The sequence below is a fragment of the Ptiloglossa arizonensis genome, chromosome 9, assembly GCF_051014685.1.
Source record: "Ptiloglossa arizonensis isolate GNS036 chromosome 9, iyPtiAriz1_principal, whole genome shotgun sequence".
In the NCBI taxonomy this organism is placed as follows: Eukaryota; Metazoa; Arthropoda; class Insecta; order Hymenoptera; family Colletidae; genus Ptiloglossa; species Ptiloglossa arizonensis.
In genome coordinates this window covers 18,316,627-18,342,774 of record NC_135056.1, presented here as the reverse complement: position 1 = coordinate 18,342,774, position 26,148 = coordinate 18,316,627, and the positions used below count along the sequence as shown (strand labels likewise).

General features: G+C 52.2%; 1 protein-coding gene across 9 annotated transcripts in view; it reads left to right on the top strand.

Annotated features, from left to right (window-relative positions):
- LOC143151772 (cell adhesion molecule Dscam2) overlaps positions 1–26,148 on the top strand; it is a 178,451-nt gene that overhangs the window by 53,836 nt on the left and 98,467 nt on the right. For all 9 annotated transcript variants that reach the window (XM_076321229.1, XM_076321225.1, XM_076321228.1 and 6 more), the window contains one exon: positions 21,016–21,336. In XM_076321229.1, the coding sequence (XP_076177344.1) occupies positions 21,036–21,336 (301 nt within the window). In that variant the 5' untranslated portion in view covers positions 21,016–21,035. The remainder of the gene's footprint in view (positions 1–21,015; positions 21,337–26,148) is intronic.

Below are 26,148 nucleotides of genomic sequence, written 5' to 3'. Positions count from 1 at the left end.
GACGAATTAAAATTGTTATCTACCGTCTGGCAAGACCTCTCGTGGCTCTGCAACGAAAAAGAAGAAAATAAAGAGAAAGAAAGAAAAAAAAAATGAAAAAACCGAAAAAAGAAGATTCAGGTTTTACGTATCGTTACATATTTCGTAACGCAACGTGTTACGTTTCGGAGAAACCCTTGTTCGGAAAAAAAAGTGCAGCTTTCGCTGCACCAGCGCGTAATTCGCAATGCAACGTTACGATCCGGAGATACGCGAGTGCATACGTTCGCACGCGTACGTTTCTCTACGTTGTAGTGCTCCTCGGTCGGTTTCGCTGTTATCATCGGACGTCTCGGGACGTTACGTGCTTTTTCCCCCGTAGCGCCTCCCGTATCGCTATAATCCTCCGGTTTCGCGCTACTCGAGGTTGGACGGTTCGTAATGGAGCTTCTATCCCATTAGCGTTCGCGCGACTCGCCACGCAGTTCCTTGGATTCACCTTTTTCGTCCGGGAACCGCGCGAGTTATTTCGCGGCCGGTCTGTGGTAAATCATCGTTAAAGCACTCGCGTTGGCGACTTACGGTGCACCGTGGTAGTTTTCCCACGAGGATGGGAGCACGGTAAATTAATCGTCGAACCGGCGCCGAAATGCTCGCGTAAGAGGTGGCGGCCCCCACGCGGAACAGCCGCGCCGGGATGCGCGGAAACTTTTAGATTGAACAGCTTTTATCTATTCCTCCTTTCGGGTCGTACAAAATGGCTCCATAATTCCGAGGAGATTTTTCACTCTCGACGAGGGAGGGAAACGCTTTCCTCGTAGCTTGTCTCCGTGGTTTCTCGACGCGGGTGAGCCGCGTAGGCCATCAGCCACACTCTTATTCGCCGCGGCGAAACTTTGGATTAAATCATCCTTAAAGCGCGGCCCTCCTACCCTCTCCCCTCCGTCTTCCGGTTTACGATCCCACGCTGTCTCGAGTAGTTTCGAAAGCAGTTAAGCAAGTTCGCCTTGTCATAAACCGACATCGATTCCTCGCGCGGGCGTAGATATCGAAACTGGCCGCCCGCGCCGAGCCGAGTCGAGCCGAGCGCTAGACGCCCGACCAACTTTTCCGGGCGTTCGATCCGCTCAATTATAATAGCTTAACCTCCCCCCCTCGTCGGTCGAACCGAGTTCCCTTCCATCCAGATGGAAACCGGCAGTCTAAAATTGCTACGGGGAGAACGAGGGCGGTTGGACAGGGGGGGAGGCCACTCGAGTGGTCGGAAAAATTTTTTTCGTCGAAAACGTTTGAAACGCGCCACGGTCGCGGCTCGACAGCGCCGGTGCGATTCTTCTCGGACGGTTATTCTTGAATTAATAAGAGAAACGGCTGGAACTTTAAAGGGACCTCTTTTCCCACTGACAAAGGAACGCGCGCGGCCAGCTTTCAAAGAAACATTTTTTTCCACGTTGATCAGCCGCTCCGAATTTTTACGAGATAATTTCGCCGACCGTGCGTTTTAGAGCGATGAATTCACCGACCGCTCATTTCGTGGTCGCGTGTCCTGAAAGTGTCCCGTACGATTCTTTCATCGCGAAGACTTCTCGCGAGAGTTCGAAAATTTATGCACGAAATGGTAAGCGCGTCGATTTTTCGTTCGTTCGTCGAATCGTGTATTCACCGAATTAAGTATCGCCGAACGAAACGATTCGTCCACGGGTCGGTCGGTCGTTCGCGCCCGTGCACTTTTCAACGGCCCGGAATTCGCTGGTTTGAATTTCAATCGCGGAAATACACCGCCATCGGTGACACGCGACGCGAAATTATACGGGAGTGGTATATGAGACCGTAAACGCGTCATCTTTTATCGCGTTACAGCGGCCGGCGTTAAATCGCGATGTAAACTGCATGCATTTAACGAATCTCGTGTTTCGGGACTCGGTATTTTTTCACGTACGCGTCGCGTATCGGTGTGCCGTGTTTCGGCGGTGTTTCGTTCCGATGTACTTCGATCCATTTGTTTCGCTCCGCAGCGAAAACAGCGAATACGTTCGCAAAGTGAAAACCCGATTTATACGGACAAAGGGAATATACGACTCGATCGATTCGCGTTCGACTCGCTCGCACACGGAATCATTTTCCCTCGATTATTTTCCAGATACGAGGTCTCGTTTCCTCGAAAAACGTCTCGTCGAGGTGTATCGCGATCGTATTCGCGATCTTGGCAAGAGAATCGCGAGCGTGTCCTCGTTGCACGGAAGACTGCAGCGTGGCCGTTAGCCGCGCGCAAACGTTCGCCATCTTTTCCCTCTCGAGAAAACGCTGAACGGCGCTTTCGAATCAATTCGGAAAAGCTTACGATATCACCGATCGCGTTGCCTTATCGCGTAGAAACTCGGTGGCTCCTTGTATTCCACTGCGCCGCGCCACGGCTTCAAAGAAACTCGAACTCGAGACGCAGCGAGAAAGAAACCTAAAGAACACTGCACTCGGGTCAGGAGAAAGATGTCGGGAACAACGTTTGCGCCACGGCCACAGCCGTACCACTATTTTCGAGGCAATCTAATTCCACGTAGATACCGCTCGGGGTTCAAATATTACGTTTCGATCTCCTTATCCGGCAACACTTTCCAACGTATTCGTAAAGTTTCACTCTCGCCGGCCTGTGGTGCAGAGAGTGTTTCGGTACGGGTACAACGTCGAACGGCGTACGATATTGAGCGGTAAAGTAAATAGAAAAAAAACACGAGATTACTTCGTTTCTCGTAGCTCTTCTACAATTAAATGCAGCGACGCCTCGAGGTTAAATATCGTAACGGGAAAGGAATCGAGACCGATGCAACCTGTAGTTGATTTAAATTTTTCTCTAATTTTCGGCTAAACAATTGCATCGCGAAAGGCTCGATCGGGAAATAATATTTCCAGCCTCGGGCCGCGCGTTGCGTTCGATATTCGCGAACGTACGCGATACCGGGATCGAAAGGCTCCCGGTTCGAATTTCTGTTTATATCCGACAAAATAATTCGTCTCTACGGATGGTTAATCCAGGCCGCGGTAACTTCCAGCCTCGAATCGTGTGCACGATACTTACCGTTTTCAAACAGCCGCGGTATCGGGATCGAAACGTTGTCGTTTCGAATTTTTATTTATTTCCAACAAAATAATTCGTCCCCGCGGTAGAGTTAATCCAGGGACCGTAACTTTCGCCCTCGAACCGCGCACACGGTACTTACTACTTTCGAATGCCCACGGTACCGGAATCGAAAAGCTCGCGGTTCGAATTTTTCTTTTTTTTTTTTTTTTCATCCCCGAACGAAATAATTCGCTGCTAAAAACCGGTCCCGATCGCGCGCGTTACGTTATTTTCCAACTCGGTTAGGCTCTCGGTTCGAATTTTCCACCGTGTACGCGAAAAAGTAATTCGCTCTCGATGACCGAGCGGAGTTAATCCAAGAATCGTCTCTCGAGTTGGCCGACGTAGCGGTGTATTTACTATTCGCAAACACCTGCGATACCGGGAACAAAAGGTAGGAACCCGGGCCGCGTAAATGGCGTTGAAAAGTTGGTCGGTTCGACGTCCCCCGGGCAGCGAGAATCACCGGGAAAAATGGAGGGAGCGCGTAATATCGTTCGCGGGGCTCGCGAAAAAGTGGCCCAACGAAACGCTGCGCTGCGCCGCGTCGCTCCACGCCGCTCCATACCGCGCCATAACCGAGAGAGGGAAAAAAGACAAGCGAGCGGGTGGGCTTGGGTGGGTCCGAGATAAGTGCAGCGTTCGCGGTCGGGTAGACGAATTAGTTTCAGCGGGTTTTCCGCGTCGGGGCAGCGAGCGCGCGTTTGAACGTACGTACGGGCGTGTAACGAGTGGATTTAAGCTCCGGCCAGCCCGGAGAAAGTTCGCGGCGCACCCCTACGGTCGGCGAGCGGTTCCGAAAGGTTCTCGGGATCAGCCTCTGACCCCTACCGCGGGGTTTTTTTTCATGTCAGCGCGCCCCATCGTTTTAATATTCGCGCGAGCCCCTTTTTTACCCGTCCGTGGTGTACGTCCCGGTCAAAACGTCGTTTAACTTCGATACAAGTGCGCGCGGCGGGTAGAAAATTGGCCTGCGCGCGGCCACCGTATGAAAAGCACCGAACCCAATGGCGGAATACTTTCCGCGAGGGACAGAGGCGGAGAATTAACGTTTGAAACGAAACGGAGGGGGGGAGGGTGAACGTTTCGCGCGGGGGGTACGCGGACCGACACCGGGAGAGACGGGGCGGTTGTGCCGGGGGTAAAAAAAAATATGTTTTCAAACGGGAACTTTGCCGCTTGCGGCGAATTTTCGCGTTTCCGCGTGTATTTTGTTTTCCCCCCGAGGTCCTTTGAGCCGCGCGGTACCACCGTCGTTTCGGATCGATTATTGTTCCGGTGCGAATTAAGCGAGCGCAGAGGCCCCCTCGAAAAAAAACCCATCGGGTCCCGAGCTACGGGTTCGTTGGACGTTAAGGCTTCGCTGGTGGAGATCGACACCGAGTTTACGACACGGGTCTAAAAACGGTAGTTTGGCGTGTGTTTTTTTTTCTCTCTACTCCTCCGCGAAACAGCTGCAACTTTCCTGTGCCGGGCGTGTTCAATAATATCCAACCGAGGGTGAAGCGTCGTAAAGCTGCTCGTCGAAAGCGTCGTGTCGTCACGGGCCGTTTGTTCGCCGTAAAACAAAACGTCGCGGCGACAATCGTCCGGATAGCCGAAAGTTACGTCGCAGAGATCGGGTATCGATTCTCGTTTGGTTACGTCTCTGCACACCTACGCGCGAAGAGTCCGTTTCTAGATTTCGAGGCTCGGTCACTGAATCGTCCCACGCGACCTCGAACCTTCGAATCGGAGTCGACGCAAAATTGACGGTTCGTTTCGAAGAAATATAGAAAAATTGTTCGCGGTGTTTCGAGAGTTGGTCGTCACACCCGTGGATAAATATTCCGACGTATTACCGACCGAAGAACCCGAATACACGGATAGCGAATATCGGTCGCTGACCATCGTTACACGGGATTCTTGGCCAGCTGTTCCCGTTGGGTTCCACGCGATGGAATCGCCCATTGTTTCGCAAAAATCACGGCGCAAGATTTATCGAAACGTTCGTTAAAATACGGCACGAAGATGCGAATCGTGATTTTTTTTCCCGCGATAATAATCACCCGTCGGAGTTCTCGCTGCTCAATTATTATTTTGTTTACGGTCGGGAACACGTAACAGGGGCTGGCTAAGCGGTACGTGGCCCTCGCGGAGGGATAATGACGTTGCTTACGCGTTCATTAAGCGCTCGGATCGACCTTCGCTGAACTCTTCGCAACGGTTACCGCGGATTTTCGTATTCAGAGTCGACCGGCTCGATGGATTCCGCGATTTTCGAAAAAGTTACAACCGCGACGAATCCACGGTCGTGCATAGAAATCTCTTGGAACAATCGGGGTATTTTGTCGATATTTTCGCACCGAATGAGCGAGACTTGGACGAATTTTTTATTCGCTGTTACCGAAACTGGTACCGAATCGGTGTACAAAAAAGTGTACCAAAATACACCGATACGTGGTATTATCGTTACACGTGTAGCGTCGTTATTCGTTTCGTTCTTGGTATCGTTCGATGTAAAAAAGAAAAAGATGGAAACGTGGGTAACAACGGTGCGGTCTAGTATCTCCGGCAACGTTATTCGGAGACTAACGAAGTATCGATTTATTCGAGGTAACGGTTATTTCAAGTAACGGGACCGGAGCGGGTGTTTTTATTTTCGTTAATATTTCAGAAAAACGATAAGTCTCTCGAATGTTCGCCGAACGGAATGGTTTTATTCATAATTAACGAACTGTTTCGGACCGTGGACCGTTTTTTTCTTTTTTTTTTTTTTTTGTGTAAATATTTCAAAGTCACTCGATTTTGAGCGACGAACGGTCCCCGTATCGGACGACGAGTCCCGGTTTTTCGTTCCGATTCGAAGAATTTTTCCCCGTTAGGCACGCTCGGTACCGCGATCGAGTTAACGGTTGCTCTTTAGCTTTCGAAACGGAACACTCTCGGGATTGGATCTATCGTGAACAGGGACGTCGGTTTCAGAGGGCAAGCATTCAACCCATCGTCGCATTACGGGGACGTCCTAATGCCATAAACACTGCTTTCAGTCCCGATTCTCCTTCAATCACGAATCACAAGCAGTATCATCCTTTCTAATCGAGCCGATATCGTAAACAGATTTGCCGCGACCGCGCGAGAGCGCCACGATAAGCCGCTCAGCTAGAAATCATGCTGATCGCGGAGACACGATAATGAACGGCTAATACGCGCGGCCATTCTGCGATACGAAATAATTAGCGGCGGATAGCGATGCCTCGGCTCGACCGAATCGATGGCGAATCGCTGACGCGGTCGTCTACGCCACCATGGCCGAATTTACACCTTACGAGAACGCCGATCATCGTCGGTATACGTCGTAAAAATTCCTCGCGCGCGAACCCACTTACCGCGCTCGAGTGAAAATTGTCGCGACGATGTACCTCGATGATTCGCGTTCACACGTTTCACGCGTGACCACCTTTGCCAGGGATTTTCGAGAAACGAACGAAGATAGGTGGGCGCACGTTTCGCAGCGTTTTAACGAAGCTGTCGGCCCGATTTTCATTTCACGCGGCGTTTTCAATCAACGGCCGGCATTGTCTCTGGCACATTTTTACAGCCCGAGTGGTAAGTTAATCCCGAAGTGCATTCGATTTTGATTTATTATGCAGTCGGAATTTTTGCGCGTTCACAAAAGCACGCTCAACGCGAACGGATCCGAGCATTATTAACCGCGATCGATGATTCCGCCTTTCGAGTACTTTTCTCCTCTCCTCTCCTCTCCCGACCTTTCGGGTTTCCTGGTTCTCCTGGATTCGAAAAATCCCCGTACGTGCGCCACAGAGCCGCGACGTCCAACGTGCGTTCAAATCGAACCGGTGGAAAATCTATTTTACGAAAAAACCAAAGTCGCTTCGATAATCCCTCCTGGTACTTTTTTTCCTCACTGTGTAACGATCGGTGACAAAGGAAAGGAACGATAAATTTGTCCGGTTCGTTCGACGGTTTTAAATCACCTTTAAATTTGTCCACGGTTGGGGGTCGTTCGTGTTTCGTATTGTCGTATCGTTCGTTCTTTTCTTCGAATGTTCACGTCGCGAACGATCATTATACCATCGATTCGATACACGGTGAGAGCATACGCGAATCGGTCCACTCTCGACACCTTTTTTCAACCGGTGCCCCGACGAATCGGAAATATCACGCGCGATAATCGCACCGTATTTATTAGACAATGACGCGCAAACGAGGTACAGAGCGGAGATTTCGCTTTAATGGGAATTGGTGTCACGCGAGCTGAAGCACCGACCCCGTGAAAAAGCAGTGATTTTGTAGCCCACTCTGCCGCGTTTAAGAGTCGACCGGGCGCAACCCTGCGCACCGCGATCGGCCAAGTTGCTCGACTACCAACTTTCCAAATCGAACGAAATCTCGACTATTTTAATTCACCGGAATTTCACGGAAACGACGTCGAGATATTCAGGAATTCGCGAAATTGCGTCTACCGGTGCGCGGTGTCGTGTTCTCCGAATACGAAGTTTTTAAATTGTCCGCGGAAGACTCGCCAAAATTCCGGAAATGTTGGCTCGCGGAAATTCTTGGGAAATGACGTCACGATTCCCGGAATTCGCGAAATTGCGCCACCTCGTCCGCCATCCGGTTCGAAGTTTCCAAATCGTTCGAAAAACGTCTCGCCGAAATTCACGGGAAATTTACCTCGCGGACATTCAACGCGATTTTCCGGTTTCGTTTAATTCGTGGCTGAGTTTTTTTTTTATCGATACGCGTTACCTTAACGACCGGAATCTGATCTCGAGAGTCGCGAACGTCGTTATCGGAACGGAAGGTGTGCGTTTCGTCTCGACGGGTTGGAGTATCTCGCGAAGGGTCGAAAGAATCTAAAGTACGTTGTCGAAAAAAAATTGTTCGTTACGCGGAGAGACGTTGCACGGTACGTACAATTCGTTCGTCCCTTTTACGTAGCGAACAACGCAGCGAAGAATATTTTTTCCATAGCGTTTCGGTCGCTCGCGAGATATATTCCACCGTGTCGAGATAAAACAGACTCTGTACACAATAACGACAGTTCCGTTAGACGTATAGCAACCGTGGTATAAACGATAGCGGTAACAACGGTGGTACTGCAATGTGTAGCAGCGATGGAAGTAGTTTAGTAGCGATTACAGAAGACAAGTATCTTTCCGGCCCAGGGCTCCGCGGAGCGCACTCGGAGAAAAGCTGTCCCAGGTTGTTCCTCGTACCGGGACGGTGCTAGGCGATAAATATTTTCCGTCTTGGTACGCTCTCCTCGGTCCCCCGTTGCCTCCCGGAGAAGATAAAACGATAAATAACGCGTTCGGTCGCGATTCTCACGCACCGTTGGTACACTTTTAATTCAATTCCGTGGAAAAAGCGTAAAGAAGCTACGGTGGTTGCGGCGGCGGGGGCTCGAGACGCGACTCTCGATTATCGTCTTTCAACAAGTTGGCCGCCGAGCCGCGTCGAAGTTGAAACATCCCCGAGAGCGAACTCGTATACCGCGGGGATTGCAAGTTCACGACCCCCTCACCCGACGGAGAGAATCGATAGTCGACTAACCGACGAGAACTTTCCGCCTGTTAATAATTCACCGGCCAAAGCAAGATCAGATTTGGCGATTGCTGCGGCTCGGATTAAATCCGTGCGCGTGAGCGAGCGAACGAGCGAGCGTTAGCGCGAGATTCCAGGCCACGGTGTAACTCGCGGGTAAACAGGTCGCGGCTGGTTCGAAATCGCTCGCATTGTCGACCGATACGCCGTTAGAACGGAATTTAAACTTAAATCCCATTGTGGAACGAATCGCGACGCGACTCGTGGCATTCTACAGGCTGCTGCACCAACCCGGATAAAATCTCCAAGGCCTGTAGAACTCTGTGAACCGTAACGGAGGGAGGCTTCCAAAAGAACACCTTAACCGCCGCGGTACAAAGAAGCTTAAGAGGTATCCTTTCGGTCGTATATTTATCGTACGTCGTTGAACGCGTCGTCTCTCGATCCTGGTTGAAATTTCGTTTGCCGACTTGTGGACCGAATTGTGTCACGAGTCGCAGGATTTTACCGGTTGCAGCTTCTTCCACTGTCGTAGCTATTGCAGCGTGGAACCTCTCGTTGTACTCCAAAACGAACACGTTTTTTGTTTTTAAATTCTACAAGAATAACGCAACGCTGGTAAATTACAGAACGAAGAAGAGTCCGAGCGGTCGAGTCTCGGTCGAGACATCACCTGTGTATCGTCTCGAATCGCGTCCCAAATAAAAAATTTGGCAAATAATCGGCCATTAACGCTTCTTGCCGCGAAGACGATCGAAATGAATTCTCGTCGGCAAAACAATGCGACCGCGAACACGTCGGTGCACGATACGCGTTTCCGTGTTCCGTCGTCGGACGAGCACGCGGTGTCACGAACCACCCCCGCCCCTGCCCCTCGGCGGACGGATTCCCGGGCCGCACGTTCCTGTAATTTCATTAGCAATTGAAATTCCTTCACGGACTACGAACAACGAAGTTGCGTGCGACCGATTTGTTGCGGACGGTTACGCTACGACCTTTCCGTGATTCGGTTTCGTTGTTTTACGAATTTGAATGTACTTAGCATCGGGACTTGTCGTGTCTCGTCGAGATGGATCTCGTCGTGGTAATGCGAGCTTTGAAAACGGCCAGGTGGACTCGTCGATACTTTCGGCTCCTCGATCCGATGAAATCGGTTGGCCGTTGGTTACGGAACACGGTAACCCCGTAACCGCTAGTTTCTCGGGTATTAATGGCACGGAACTCTGCACAGTTTACGTTATCGTGGCATCGACGAAGCAACTTTGCCCGGTTCCCTTTCGAAACGCTCGCTCGTGTCTTCGAGCGGGTGTATCAGTTTTCGGTGCAACGTCCTCCCCGGCTCGATATCGTTGCAAAATAACCGGTCCGCTCGTTGGATCATCGCCGTGGAAAATACGGCCGGGTACGTTAGATTCTATTTAAACTCGCGGCAACTTCGAGATCGACGTTTTAACCGCGTTGTACCCGCAACTTGTTAGAAATATCCGTTGGGAAGCTGGAGATGTTTCTCGAAGCTTTCGTTTCTTTTATAAAGGAGTACGTACCGTGTACGAGATTATCGGCGACGAGGAACGCTCGTAATTACTCGGTTATCGTGGATCGTAGATTGTCCTCGAGGAGAGAGATTCGAGCTGAAATTTTCCACAAGGTCGTACTTGCCGCGTACGAGGATCGAGCGCGATCGTTGCATTCGTTGCGCAACGGAGCCGAGTCCTTCGATGGCAGATTGGAGATTCTCTCGCGACCCGTTCCGATACGCGTTATGATCTCCCGGCTAGCGAGGGGACTATTTGGTGTTTTTTGGGGAGAATAGTTTCCCCGAGTGCTTAATTAGGTCGTCCGAGGGGAGGTCGTTCGGTCGTTTACGTTCTCCGGGACGTCTACGTGTCCAGGGATCCGTACAAGTTTCGTCTTCCCGAGCGGCTCGTTACGAACGAACGAACGAACGAATCGATGTCGCCTCGAAGAGAAACGAAATTGACAATTGTCCGTTTGCGGAGATCGGAGAGACACGGAACGAACGGACGAACCGGGTAGAAGCAAATTCGATTCCGTTATTCCGTATCAAAGTTGCTCGAAAAGGAAAGTAGCCGAGTTCAGGACTCCAGGACTCCATCGAATCGCGAACCGTGGAAAAATTGCGAACGAGGAGGGGGGACGTAGTTCAATTGCGGCACAGATTTTATTATTCCGTCGGACAAGTAATTGCAATAAAATTAATTCGCGTAGCCATTGGGTGGGCCGAACGACGTACAGGCCATTAAACACGCGCGCGTCGAGCGAGCAACGCGAAAGAGCGGAAGCGACGCGGCCGGCACCGAAACGTTCAAGCCTCGGCTGCGCAGGACGAGTCAGTCGTTCATCCTGGCCATGGAAGCCGCTGCTAATGGAGTACAACGAATTACTACTAATTAACGGCGGGTCGCGTGGCGCGTGACTCTGCGTCACGCGACAAATCCCTGGATTTCCCTTTAGTCCACGGTCGACCAAGGAGCCCTGCCAGCATAATTAGAGTAATGTAGTCGTTGCCGCTGATGGGATTCAGCATTAAACCGCTCGTAACGCGCACTTGCGCACTTATTACGCACGCGCGTTGATCGAGTTCGTTTAACCAACGAACTCGCGCAGCGCGGTTCATCCGGCTGATCTTCGGGGATACCGAAACAACGACAGTGATTTTAACGATGCGGGGATACACCCTGTGGAATCGAACCACGAGAAAAATCGACACGAGAGTAGAGTCGTTCTTACGGTTGCCGAGGATCAGAGTTCGAGATCTTTCGTGTCCATTCTCGATGAGTACGATTCAATCGAGTGAAAATCTCACGGTCGCGGCGATTGATACACCCGGTGTAATCGAACTACGTGAAAAATCGACACGAGAGTAAAGTCGTTCTTACGGTTACTTAGGATCAAAGTTCGGGATCTTTCGTGTCCATTCTCGATGAGTACGATTCAATCGAGTGAAAATCTCACAGTCGCGACGATGGATACTCGATACATATTTTTCGGTCGACGAAACGCGTTCGAACTTAGGTACACGTGAACGCTGCACGGGGAATTTCTTCTTCGTCGGAATCACGTATCGCGAGAACAAGATGCCCGGGTTTCGTTTCGGACAAATCGTTCCATTTGGTTTCGTTCTGCGGAGAAACAAGAGACACAGGGCTCCGAGTGCACTCTACCGTTTATAGGATGCGCGCTTAGGGAAAGAAGTCGTTCGTAAAACCTCTTTAAGCGTGTTCTTTAAACCCGAAGGGCGTCTTTGCAATATCTCGCGTTCGTACGAATGCGCGCTTAAGAAGAGCGAACAACACGATGCGGGGTAGGAGGGTAAAGTTGTCGATAAGACTGGTCGAGGAGCGCCCGATGAAACGTAACGTCGAGAGATTCCACGGTGTTCGGGAAGACTTGGATGTTCTCAATGGAGCATTGTGAGGGTGCTGGGTCAGAGACGAGTGGAGCAAGTGTCGCGATATTTCTTGGACGAGATCGAGCATAAACCAGAGGACGACGATGCGCGAGAAGCGTTCGAAACAATCGGGAACGTTTACGGTGTTCCGAGCAAGCTCGACGTCGAGGAAACGACACGATCGGGAATCGACGCGGCTCGATCGGTACCGAGAAGTCGCAGAGATCGTCGTCTCGCGTTGTTCTTACCAACGAGCAACGTTCTCGAAACTTGGTCTTCCTTCGCGACACACTTCAGATGGAATTCGGGGCTCGAGAAACACCGAAATAAGTCTACGGAAAGGTCCGGTCGATCCGACCTCGTTTCCAACTTATCCGAAACAGTTTCCCCGGATAACACCCACCGCGAAGTATTCCATCCCGAGCTTCTCGATTCGTCGAACCGCCAGGTTGAACCGATATCGTCGGGTGGTCGAGAATCGAACAACGCGAGAACACCCGAAACGGACGACTACTCGCGAGGGTACGAAGCAGAGGGATTGGAGCAACAATCGGGCAGCTCGAATGGCAGATCCCCGGTGTAGCGCGATGGTTGTAGCGTGACTCGGTGCACCCGGGTCCGTCCCTGAAATTATTCGTAATCTTCGAAGAGACGAGTACAGGGGGTAGGAAAGGGAGGTTCTTCGGGCAGGAGGAAGAGGAGGAGGAGGACAGAGACTCGATGTTCGCGAGACCGGGGCGAAGCGGGGAGAGAAAGTTTCACGATGACGATCGGCGCTGGAAAGGCGAGACCCCGCGTTCCCAACCTCTCCCTGCCCGGCACCAGCGGGTACAACCCTCGCAGCCTGCACGCCCGAACAATGGAAACAATACATTGAAATGAGAAAGTTGGTTTGCATTGTCGGACAACCGCGGTAGTGGTGGCGTGGGAGGATGAGTAGGAGGATGAGGAGGATGAGGAGGATGAGGAGGATGAGGATGGAGGACGGTGGCGTGCGTCTGTCTGTCTGTCTTCATCCCTGGCTCCCGTACTCTTTTCCGCGCGCGCGTTGCTCTCGCCCTCTCGTTTCTCCGTTCGCGTCCTCCCTCTTCTGCCTTTTACCCCTTTGTCTCTGTAGGCTACGTACGTGTGCCCGATTCCGCGCTCTCTCTCTCACTCTCTCTCTCTTCGTCTCACCGCGCGTCTCTTTGTCCCACGGTGGTGCCCCGTCCTACCCGGTGGTCCTCCCCCTCTCGTCACCGGGTTCTTTTTTTTTTTCTTTCTTCTCTTTTTTTTCCTCGGCGAAGAGAGAGACGGCCCCGCCTCGTTTCCCATCGCCCGGCTGAAAGAAAGGATTGTAAACCGCCGGATGAGCCGCGGATTCCGGAATGGGGACTGCTCCATTCGCCGGTACTCCCGGTGGTCCCGGGGCGCGCGAGGCCGAGCCGGGCCGGGCCGGGCCGTGCCGGGCGGATCGCGCGCGCGGCCGGAACGCGCGCATCGACAATTGGTCGGAGAGACGTCTCTCCTTTTCCCCTGGTGCATTTTAATAAGTTAATCGGGTCGCTGCGCTCCGCGGTCCCCGACGTTGTTCGTATGCCAGTCCGTCCCGTTTCGTTGGCTCGACAACAGGGGGTGAAGGGTGGTGACGGTGGTAGTGATGGTAGTGGTGGTGGTGGTGGTGATGGTGGTGGTGGGAACGGTGCATGGAATTTTTAAGATGTTTTGCTATCGGTGGAATTCGAGTGGAGATACTTTTAGACAATACCTCGGTCCGGGGAGACAATACCTCGCGATACAATAACCGCGTGTAGCTCCGTCTCGCTCCCTCGCTCGTCCCGTTCTCCACCCCCTTTAACGGTGAACGAACGCTTCCCGTTGCGGTTTTTCGAGTGTCCTATTCGCTTCCCCGGTCGTTCATCGCGTTAGCGATACGCTTCGGGGCATTATGCCGGACCGTTCCCCGGAACGTTTTTCCTCCTTGTCGCGATAACGACGAAATTATAGGGGGTTTTCACGACGCGTTGCGCGCTCGAGATAAAAAACTTCGATGATTGTACGTCAGCCGGCGAATTATGCATTCCGGAGACGTCCTCCGGACGTGGGTCCGTTTGGATCTACGGCCAAGGGATGGTTGATTATTTTCGCGCGATCGAGGTGCAATTTTATTTCGGGAACTTTGCAATGTTTATTACGAAACATAGAAATCCTCTGTTCGATTCTTGAGAACGATCTCGGTGATTTTCACACTTCTCGGTGGGCCCGTACGCTTCGGTTTCGTAAAGATCTTCGAGCTCCGTTCGCGCGTGTTCTTTATTTCGGAAGAATTATTTTTTTTTGCAAAGGTCGACCCAAATGTTTAACGAACCGGACGTTCGTTGGCAAATGATCAAGGGAACATGGTCCGGGTGGTAAAATTTCATACTCCGATTCGCTAAGTTTTTGCAATGCCGCCGATGTATCGGATTTTGCATTACGGGGGCGAGGAGATCGATGTACACGTATTACCCGGCGGAGGTTGTTTTTCCGTTAATTTCGAACACGCTTCGTCGATTTAAAATACAAGGTCGTAAATGGCGTACCGGTGCTTCTTACCGGACATTGTTATCCCCCTTTTTTTTGGAACACGGTGTACATTTTCGAATCGGTACGGGGATTTTAATCGCCTTGTAATCGCGAAATAAGGTACCGATAACCGCTGCGTTCGCGCGGGTTCGTTAACGTCGCGACGATACTTTCAGTGTAGTTGTTGACTCAACGGTGGTGACGGAGCGTTTTTTTTTAAAACGACGGACTCGTCGTTGCACCTTTCTTCGCACAAAGGACCGCTCGTTGCGATAAAACGTCGCGTGCAACGATCGACGATCGAACGAACGTTCGACCGGTCCTCGTTGCGTTGCAAAATTACGATATTTCGCGAGCATCGCTCCGTAATATAATATTCCATTCGTGCTCGAAAACCGATAGCTCGGGCGTGTCTTATTCGCTGTTCATCCGCGACCATTTATCCCGCCAAATTCGTCCGAAATCCACAACCGCGAACGTTCCCCGATATTATTCCGCGTCACGGATGCGCGCACGCGCGAGCGAGACGAGAACGCCCGACCGCGATTACAGAAATTTACGCAGCGCGATAGCGATTCGAACAAAACAGGAGCAGAGGAAAAAAAAGAGAAAAAAAGAAAGAAAAAAAAAAAAAAAAATAATACGAATCACCGCTCCGAACCCGACGATCGTTCATATTTCACGAGCAACCGTCCGCTCCAGCGTTTTATATTTTCCACGTCGCGCGGATTAATGTTTAATTTTAATTCGTCGCTGGTCGGTGTTCCGGCGAGGGGTTTTCTCGCCGATTCGTCGCGCGTCAAACGGACCCGTCTGTACGCGCTCGTACGCGTACCCCTCTTACCCGACGAGAGAGAGAAATCAAGGAGGACGACGGTTTTCCTCCTCTTCTTGTTTTCCCTTTTTTTTACTTTTCTCCTCCCCCGTTCGCTCGAAGACGCGAAAGAGAATCGGCAGGGGTGGTCCGTGTACACCGGAAAAGTGGGACGAAAACTTTGATCGCGGTTCCATTAATAACGCGACGGTAACGCGAATCGCAGCCAGACCTAAAAGGTCGGAAGCGGAGGAGTGGTCATTCGAGCACGCTTAAAAGAAGAATCGCGGAAGAAGAGGCCGGTCGTTAAGGGGACGGGGGTCTCGGTCGAGTCTCCAAAGGGATGTTGACGCAAAGCATTACGCAGATGGTCGACGGACGGTTGTGTGTCTCGTCTCTCGAACAGCAGCCAACAGAGAAACAGAAGTGTACAGCTTCAGAGGGCCCCTCTACCGATGACGTCGAGGGTTGACTAAGGTTAGGCCACTCGGCGTGTATCGCGTACAACTCCGGGGGTGGCGAATGCGCAAACATTCACATGCGTGCCCGAGAGTGTACGACGGGGACGCGCGTCGCAGACCGAGCCCCCCTCCGACCCTTTTCCACTGTTGCAGCCGCATCGCCGAGTACATCCGAAGAGGGAGTTCTCGAGTGTCTGGCTCGGTAGTCGTACACCGGCTGGAGGTTGGACGCCGGTAGGGTTGTCGCGGATTCAGAACCCGAAGGGAGGTAGGGGGGTGGGGGGTGGAGGTCCCCCTCTTCGTTCGTTCTGTCCTCCACCTCCAGCCGGCGTCTATTGTTCGGCCATTCTGATGAGCCAGTGCATTTCAAATACACTCGACCGGGCCATTATATCGGGGAACGCATCGCTTCCTTTCGTGAAGCGGGCCGCGGCGCACGTGCCCCCTACGACGCCCACGTCTTCCCTGTTACGTCGCGCGAATGACACGCCTGCCTCCTCGGATCTGGACATTTTGATACGGGGTGCCGTTAATTGGAACCCAGCGTAGATGAATCGGAAACGTGCGCGCGTGTCGCGAGCAACGACGACCCTGGAGCTCGTACAGGGAGAAGCTGCCACTCGAGCCGAGAACGTCGTTGATTCTTCGACGTAAACGATCCTCCGAGACGACAGGAACGTGGAAACACTACGGTTTACGAAATTCGACGAACCACCGCGAAAGAAAGCCAACAGAGAGAAAGAGAGAGGGAGACGGACCACCGGGAGAGACAGACTCTCTGTCCCGTTCGATAGTTCCGTTGGTACCGTGATAATAATGCACGTCGATGAGTAGGCACGAAGGTTGGCGGCTTTTATTCCCCGTCTTTCTCTCTGCTGGGCTTTTTGTTTTCGTTCCGGTAAAAGCTGAATCGGTGAATGAACGCGTATGGAGGAAACGCGTTTCATTCGATCAAAAGCGCGTTTTCTATCGTTAGCGCGCGATTATATCCGCCGTTATTCGAATTAAAAATACCGACCACGGTTAAGAGAGAGGAGGGAGAGAGGGTGGGAGGAGAAAGAGAGGAAAAGGCTTCGATCCGATCCACACGTTCCCTCCGCCGAGCCCCTTTTTTCCACCTTCCTCGTTCGGAAATGGAATTACCGCGATGTTCGACTTTCTCGACGTTTACCGATCACAGGGGTCGGGGAAACAAACCCGACGTAGACGTGTGTGGGGATTCTTCGTCGAACTACGAGTTCCGGGCCGTAGTTCCCCAGAACTCGACCGGAATCACCGGTTACCTTCGATCTTGGATTTCGCCGTTCGTTTTCGCGTTTTCTCTCGCCCGTTCCCGGGGGTTTCCTCTTTTTGTAAATATTGGGGACGACCGGGGGATCTCGAACGAAAAACTGAGCGTAAAACTAAGCGAAAAGTAAAATAAACGGGACGAGGGAAAAAGTAACGTGTACCGAAGGAAACGGAGTATACCCACCGCGGAAGAATTTAAAACCCCACGATTACGTCGAAACGAGCGCGTTAACCCCGTCCGCTCGTAGCTTTTATTTCCTACGAGAAGAACACCTACACGAAATAATGTATTTCGTACAGAAAATGGAACTAAATTCAACGGTTAGTTCGAAACGTCGCACTCTCGTTTCGACGTTACCCGCGATATTTCGGATCTCGGGGAGGAAAACAAAATCTGATCGAAATTACGCATTCGAGAACCGAGAAAACGGTGAATTTCCACGGTGTAAGCTAGGGATACGTTCGTTCCCGTAAAAGGTGTATTCGATCGAAACGGTAGCTGTTTCGCGCGTTTCGATTGTCGCGGCTTTGGAAGAGCGACGCGTAAGAACGTCGCTCGATTCTCCCGTTTTCGCTAACAACGTGCTCTTTTGCCTGAACGCGACGGAAAAAGGAAGTCGTCCTGGTGTTGTTCCACCGGTTTCGATACACGGACGAGCCGCGATTCCTGTTGTTGGAACCGTGGTGCGTTTAATCGAACGTCCAGTCGACGCGAAACGACTGAAACGAACGGGTTCGAGGGGGGATCGGTCGACGTGCGTCTGACGTTAAAGGAAATTAAGTTAACTTTGTACCGCGAAATGGACTGCTCGGGTCGGGAAATATAAAATTGCGTTTACGGTGCGGGCGTGCTTTGCTCTTTGCCGCTGAGAAAAATTGTTGCGGCGGTACCGCGGGGATGTGGGTCATAAGGTATTACCGGATGCGCGGAAACAAGAGATTCTTGGAAGTTGCCGCGACGGAGCTTAGAGAAATCTCGCGAGGGAACACGGCCGTGGACGAGTCCTCCGCGGAATAATACAATTTCCTTCTCGCCCGGTGACCGGCCCGGGGACTCTCGTTACGCTTCGGAATTTTCAAACGAATCGGGAACGCGAAATTACGAATCGCTTTCTCGGTATCTCGGTAGAGGTTTTCGAGGATTTTTCATCGCCCGCGAATCTTTTAATATTCCCGCGTGCCTCCTCGTCGAAACCTTTAACTCTCTGTCGCGGAATCTAATCTGGAACTCGATGAAAAGAATCCTGTAAAGTTTCAACTACGGCGATTCCTTTCCGTACGAGAATTTTTATCTCCGGCTTATTAAAACCGGGAGAGAGAGAGAGAGGTTTCGAGCAAACAACGGTCTCTTGTTCAACGATCGCGAGCCGTTCCCCGTACGAGGGTGTGTTTGAACACACCCTCTGCGAAACGCAATAATGATAATAACAACCGCTCGAACCGGTTCGGGGCACACTGGAGAGTTTCTAATTCTTTGGAAATTATCGAGACGTTCGACGAAAGATCTCGAGACCCCTCGAGTTCGCGTTCTCGATACAAAAGTGACTCGTCTCGAGACGGTTTGAATCCCGTCGTTGGTCGAGAGGCGATCGTTCGTTGGATCGTAGTTCGGGTCACGGTTTTAAGTGCATCTTGGAAACAATCCCGGCGGAAAGGAGAGAATTCTCGGCGATTCCCCGGCCGGCGAGGAAATTCTTCGTTATTTGCGAAGTCCGCGCGTGTCTTCCGCGGATAAGGATTGTCGTGTCGGGGACGCGGTCTCCGTCCGGAGCTTCCGGTACCGAGGGGAAGTTAATTAACGTTGACTCCACGTTCGCGGAAACCTACGGTGAAAAGAAGCTACGAGGGAAAAGGAATCCTGACGGGGAACCGTTCTCCGCTTTGCCGATACCGGTAAGGCGAAGGTTTTTGGAAAATTTTTATCCAGCCGAACATCTCCTAGCCGGGTCACGCGTACGTTTTAAACGTTTCGAGCTCGTTCGGTTTCGAATCGTAATTTCTTTCGACGAGAAAAAAGTGAACGATTATTCTCTCTCGTACGAAATTCTTCGTAATATCACCTGTTGTAAAGTTCAGATTGTAATATCTAGTTTAGTATAATATGCAGGGATCTCGCGTATAAATTAGTATAGTTATTGTATACATAAGAATTTAAAGTTCGAAGAAATGCGTATACAGTGATGTGTCTTGACGTGAACGACGACAATGTCGTGTGGTCTTCCTGACTCTGGACTTGGAACTCGACTAAATAGAAAAGCCAAAAAGGAAAACGGCCAAACCGTTGACCGCGTGACGGAGACAGTTCTTAAAACTGACATCGACGTCTGGCACCCTTAAGATCGTCGTTGCATTAATTCCAACATGACCGTTTCGAAGTATCTTCGCGTAGGTTCGCGTCGCATCGTTCGAGACTCCTCGATTCGTACTTTCGTCTCGCGACGTAGCTCACCCGACGAAATCGCGCATCTACGGTGCTCGCGATTTTAACATTTAACGGGCACGTGCACGTAGCACTCGAATCGAAACGATTCCTCGGCCAGGAGTTCCCCGGGTACGGTGGGTCCGGTTTTTCCGCCCCAGAAGTTCCAGCGACCGCGTGCGCGTCCATCGGACATTATTAACTAAAATGTTAGCGGCCGCGCGCGGAGAAGTAGCTGCGCCATATTCGTTGCACGTTCCTCTGGGTATTCTGTGTGCTTCGTTGGGCCGGCTTCCAGATGGGCAATGTTGGACGGAATGCGGAATACATCCGAGCCGGTCCGGCATTCCTACTTAAATCAACATAACTCGAGTGATGAATGGTTAACAGGCTTCGCGGGGGGACGCAATGCGCTCCATTTATGGAAGCTATTACGGCCGAATTTCAGCGTTAAATGTGTGATTTATGGCCGACCGTATTATCTTCGTTCGTGTCCCGTCGACGATACAGCGCAGCTCCCGACGCACACCCCTTCTCGCTCCGACCACCCCCTTCGATCGTCCGTGCTGCGTCAACCTTGCGCGCCCATCACGGCTTCTATTTCCGAAAATTACTTCGAACTCGGCAACCCAACGTTCGCGCGAGAACAAAAATACAAAAAATATTCATCGATCGGTGTCCGCGATGATTAATGTCCTCCTAACGGCCGATCGAAACGGTAAGGAAAATTTATTCCCCCTTCCCCGACACCATTACCGATTCGTAACGTTCGCTCGGAACGACTCGCGATGGATTTACGGGGACGTACCGTTCGTTGATCGGATTTCGTCGAAAGTCATCGGTCGAGCTTTCGACTCGATCGTTGACTCGACGCGCGCCCTCGGGTTTCAAACTTTCGCGAAAACGGATGTGAGGTGTATTCGAAATCGCGCGAGAGAACTACTCCGCGATCGTTGAACACCGATCTTCGTTTTTCTCAAATCTATAAAGTATTCGTCCGCAACCTTCTTGGTTCACGATTCGTTCGGAGAACACACGTTCTGTTCGCATTTGAACTGTCCCCGAAGTACCATACCACCTACAAACGAGACACCTCGAAGAGGAGTATCTTCCTCGGGTCGATATCGAGCATTCGTACCTCGAGTCAAAAATGATGTCCCTTGTTCGTTGTTTTCTCCGCGTTCGAAAGGGTTTGGTGGTAAATTAACGAGGGGCTTGGTACCTCCCGTGGAAGATTTTCTCGCGCGGAGAAGGGTATTCGGGACGGGTCGTTATTAAAGGCACGACGCCGCGATAAATAACAACGGGCTACAATGGCCCGCGGTTCGTGCGGGCGGGCGGGCGGGGGGTTAGGTGTGTCTCTCGCGATGCGGGGCGCCAAGGCGAATCTCCGGGGCCCATTATGACCGATATCTGTCCCGTGTGTTGCAGGCTGCGACGCCTCGTACGAGATGCAGGGACCGAGCTTCGTGTCGGAGCCGCCGTCGCGGGTGGAGTTTACGAACGTGAACGGTGGCCGTGTGGACTGCATAGTCAGAGGAAATCCGGCGCCCACCGTCGACTGGCTGGCAGCGGACGGCGGCAGCATAACGAGTATACCCGGAATCAGACACGTCCTTGGCAACGGGACGATCCACTTCCCTGGTTTCGAGGCAGAGGTGTTCCGGCAGGACGTCCACTGGGCCATTTATAAGTGTTCCGCCGTCAACAGTGTCGGCGCCATCGTTAGCAGAGACGTCACTGTCAGAGCAGGCACGCCAACGCGAAACTTTCTTGCTCGTTATCTGCATTACGTTGTCTCGCGCACGAAACGCGCGCTCGCGCGCGCGGTACTCCTATCGCGTCCACGCGCGATCCGTCTTCTCCGCGACCCACGGCATTGTTCCACGTAACGGGCCACGAAATTCAATTCCTCGCCGGGATATCGCAACGCGTCACCCTCGCGTACACGGGTGTCCGAACGAAACGAAGAGTCGAGCAACGCGTCGGTGTTCCGATCGATCGCGTCGATATGGAAATGTTTGCTCGTTTCCGCGGATCCTGCTCACGGTTCGCGTCTAGTTTGCGCGGATACGCGTTTCGAGCGTCGAGGGAGACCGAGAACTTCACCGAGCGGAAGAATCTCTCGCGACGGGAGAGATTCTTCTCGTTCTATCCGATTTCTACATTAAACATCGTAGACGACGATAGAGGACGGGGTCCGTGTGGTTTTCCTCCAGGACGGAATAATGTATCGTTGGGCCGTTGGAAGACGCGTTACCGACGATATGAAATATTTATCCGCGCGTCGAGTGTCGGTGATTTGGCTCGCGCAGTCGGTCGCGCATCTGAGCGTCGTTCGTGCACGGGGACGCCAACTAGCGGAACCCCGTAATTCATAGTTTGTCGATAGTTGGTCGGATCGAATATACCTACCGAGGGGGTGCGGAACGAGGGGAGAATACTGGGCGTGCTTTCTTCCCCCCTGTCGCGAGACCGTCTTGGTTCTCGCGGCGCGGCGCGACGTCGACGACGACGACGACGACGACGACGACGCGGACACCGAGGCGCGCGCGGTGATCGATCGTGGGGAATTATTCAAATCCCTTTCGTCGAACAGAGGCCAGAAAAGGAGAAACGGCGCGTTATCGGGCTTCGTTTTCAACGATGTCGTCGGTCTCTCGTCGCGGATAAGCCGGTTTGGCTCGCGGCAATGCGAACGCCGCGCGTACGCGTTCACGGTCGCGTCGGTTTCTTCTCGCTGTTTCATCGGGCGCGTCGGTTTTCGATGGAAAACCGGGCTCGGTAACCGTGACGCGATCCACGACATGGAACGGACCGACGGCCGTGGGGTAGGGACGGTTAGCTAGGTGGAAAAGAGGAAGATACGAAGAGCCGGCGATAGACGGAGCAAAAGGTTCTCCGGTGTCTCCGCGGAGCCGCCTTAAAAATAGAGCTTCCTACGGGTCAACGAACCGGAAGATATCTTATCGACCTAATATGCCCGTAAATCATCGTCGCGTGAACGCGGCCCGTACCTTTTCAGATTCATGCCCGCTACCTCTGCCGCGTCAGCTATTGGCTCCCCGTCCTCGCGGTCTCCTTTTTCTTTTTTTCTCTCTTCTCCTCTCCTGGTCCCTCCGCGTCCTCTCCGTGTCCCCTCCGTGTCACCTCCGTACCCACCCCCTACCCTGTCCCGTCTGCGTCTACGAAACCCGAGTTCGCTGATTCCGTTCTTTTCGACGGAGGGAACGGGACGAGAGTGGAGCGTCTCGAACGGATGCACGGGGCGTAGCTCGAAGCAAAATGGATACGATTACGCGAGCGCGATGCTCCGACGCGCAGAAGGAGCGATCGGCTCAATGGATACGCGAATCGAACGACGACTACCGGTTTCCGCTTACCGCGGCGATTCTCGTCCCGACGATTTTCATCGGACGGAGAATCGAGATCGCGAGCCGCTCGCGGATACGCGGTTCTCCGTTGCGAGATTTCGCACAGGACTCGAAACGAACCGGCTCGTTCGACCGTGGACTTCCGGTATCCTCCGCGAGATACGCCCGCGCAGGAAACAAGGGTAACCGGCCCGATAAAGGGGAACGCGTCGGAAGGGTGGGCCGTGTTTAACGATTACCTCTTTGCGAGCGCTTCGAGTATAACGCGGGGATGGGGCAGGATGAGGGTAGTTAAGCAGGGTATTAAATTTCAATGGTATAGGTCTTTTCGGAAAGTGTTTGGCTTTATTCGAGCGGAAGAGACGCGTATTGGAGCACCGTCGAGTAAAGGTAACGCCGCGTTGATTCTACGGACGTTTGCTATCTCCGGGGACGAATCGTTTCGTCGAAAATTGATTACGCGACTCGGGGAACGTACAGAGTACACCGTGCCGGTTACGAGGAGAGAGTGTAATCTTCGGGCGCGATTTATTCATTTTTCCGGCCTCTCGACTCGAAGCACGACTCGCGCACCGCTGATCTTGGAACGCTCGGTGCTCTTCGGGGACGAATTATTCGGTGGAAAATGGTTAACGCGATTCGTAGCCGAACTTTTATTTCGTTTCGACCTCCTTCGGGGTCAATCGAACGGTCGGTCGGGCCTTGAACGCGGTTTTCGTTCTCGGTTCGTCGATGAATCGGGAACAGTTGTCCCACAACCGCGCGTTGCCTCGAGCACAAAAATCCACCAGGTCTACCTTCGACGGTAGAGATCCGTTCTTCGGTCGAAAAATCGTCTCGTTCGATCAAGTTCGAGTCGTCGTTCCCCGTGAACGTTCCGTAAGCGTTCTCCATCCGTACGATCCGCTATTAATGTACCACGCAACGAGAATATCCATCGAGGAATAAAGCATCGAGAAAGACCACCGTCCGGTCGGCGGTAGAGAGCTTTTCCCTTTCACCTTCTATATTTTCATCAGCGTTCTCGAGGAAATCGAAACCGATTCGCGAACGTTGATCTTAAAGGGCACAGGAGACGCGGAAAATATTTCCATCGTTTCGTCTTTCCCGGGTTGAACGTACCCTGAACGGGGACGATTCGCTCGAGGATCGAGCTTTCCGTGACGAACTTTGATCCGTCGTGTTCTCGGTGTCGTCCTCCTTAAACGAACCTATTTAAAGTATATCCAGCTCGCGTACCAAAGAAGTTAATTAAAGATCCTCGGTGGAGGAAATTACGGTCTCGGAGAGGCGAGTCGGCCTCGATAATGGACTAAAAATTACTTTTGCGTCTTTCGCGTTTACCTCGGATCCCGTGGTATTGTTAATCTTCCACGAGCATCGAGGAAGATACGGTCGCGTTGTTTCGTCGGGACAATGATAGTTTCATTGGGAAGCCGGATGGCGAGACGAGAGGAAGGTAAAAGGAGGTAGGGAGGGGCGTTGGGCCGGGGGGTGGATTCGGATGAAATTCAAGGAGTCGGCGAGAAAACGGAGGAAACGAGACCGTGCCGTGCCGAAGAAAAGCGAACGAATATCAGCCACGGGTAAGAAGCGGACTTCGAACGAGCGGACCGTCTCGTTGACGAGACACCGTTTAATACCGGTGCTTTCCACGGGGTTACCTCGCTCGCGGAGAATACGCCTCGGAGGACGGCTGCTGGGGAACGGTTTAACGACGTTTGCGCAAAAACAACGGCATTGTTCGTTTTCGCGGTGCGACGTAGTCGCTTTCGAGCACGGCCGATCTCGGCCGAGGCGTTCGTTTTCTCCATTTACCCGGCACAATGTACACCACCGGTGGAGAACTTATTCTTCCTGTAAATTTCGTTGTTCCGGATTAATTTTCGTGCCGGCACCGCGACGACCACCACGACCACGACGACCACGACGACCACGACGAGACGGTCGTCGTCGTCGCCGCGTCGAGAAATCTTAACGACCGCCGCGAGCGGTGTTCGCGCGAAACAAACGCCTCGGCCTCTCGCGATGCTTTGTCCGTGGTCCTCGCGCGATACGTTCAACGACGTCCATCCTCGTCGAAGCGTTTTCCAAACCGAAATTCCACGGGATCGAGTCCGAGACGAAAGAGTAAGACGCTAGGGTATTACCAATTACGCAATTACTCGCGGAAGCTTCGGTTGATTCGACAACAAGCACCGATTGGCAATTGAAATGATTATTTCCCCGAGGCACGAACCGCCATCGCTTGAGATCGAATCGCTTGAATATACATGCCCACGGCCGACGGTGAATTGCGAATTCGTGAAGCGACGCGACGCGAGGCGTGGCGACGCGACGCGGGGGGCTCGTGTTTTAACGGTTCGCAAATACTTCCTCCGTTGGACGGAAAGCGTCTGCGGAATTTCCGCTACGCTACCCCCGAGGAGCGCGCGCATAAGACGCTAAGCCGTGTTCGACGTGCTCGAAACAAGACGGTTGAAGTAATCTCATTATCATAACCGCGCGAGTGGATGTTTCCGTGAGTCTGATACCCCTCGACGAAAAATTAGATTAAACGAGAAGGTTCGCGTACCTTTGTTTCCTTTCGCGACGTAAAATTCTTTCCCGTTGGTCGGGTATAACCTCTGTTTACCCGCGAGCGACTCGGCCCGTTCCTCTCGGACCGAAATCCCTCCAATTACCATTTTCACCATCCTTTAAAAGGTAGCGATAATCAATTCCTCGAGGCACGAGGGGGAAGCTACTTAACGTTAGGACCCTTCCTCGGTTATTCGTTCGATCGATCCCGTTCTCGCGTACAGTTTCTTTCATTGTTCGGTTGTGTTTCTTTTGTTCACTGGTTGCGTCTAAGAACACGAGTACCGTATTCGAGAACGCATTGTACGGGCATCGAGCGCATAGTCGTACGGAAGAATGCCGCGAGGTTAATTAAAAGCACCGTTCGATCGAAATAACTTCTCGTGAATCAACGTCGCGCGATTCTTTGTGATAAACTCGTTTGCGTAGCTGCGGACAATGGAACATCTCGAGCGCCCTACTCGAAGACATTTGGGCCTGGAACCCCAACCGGGAATTTTCTACATCTGCCGCGCGTCACGGCGCTACCCTTTTCACCGAACGCTAATCATCTCAAAGCTTAATGGTCCCTCGAAGAGTGGCCATTATGCGAAAGACATTATCGAGACAT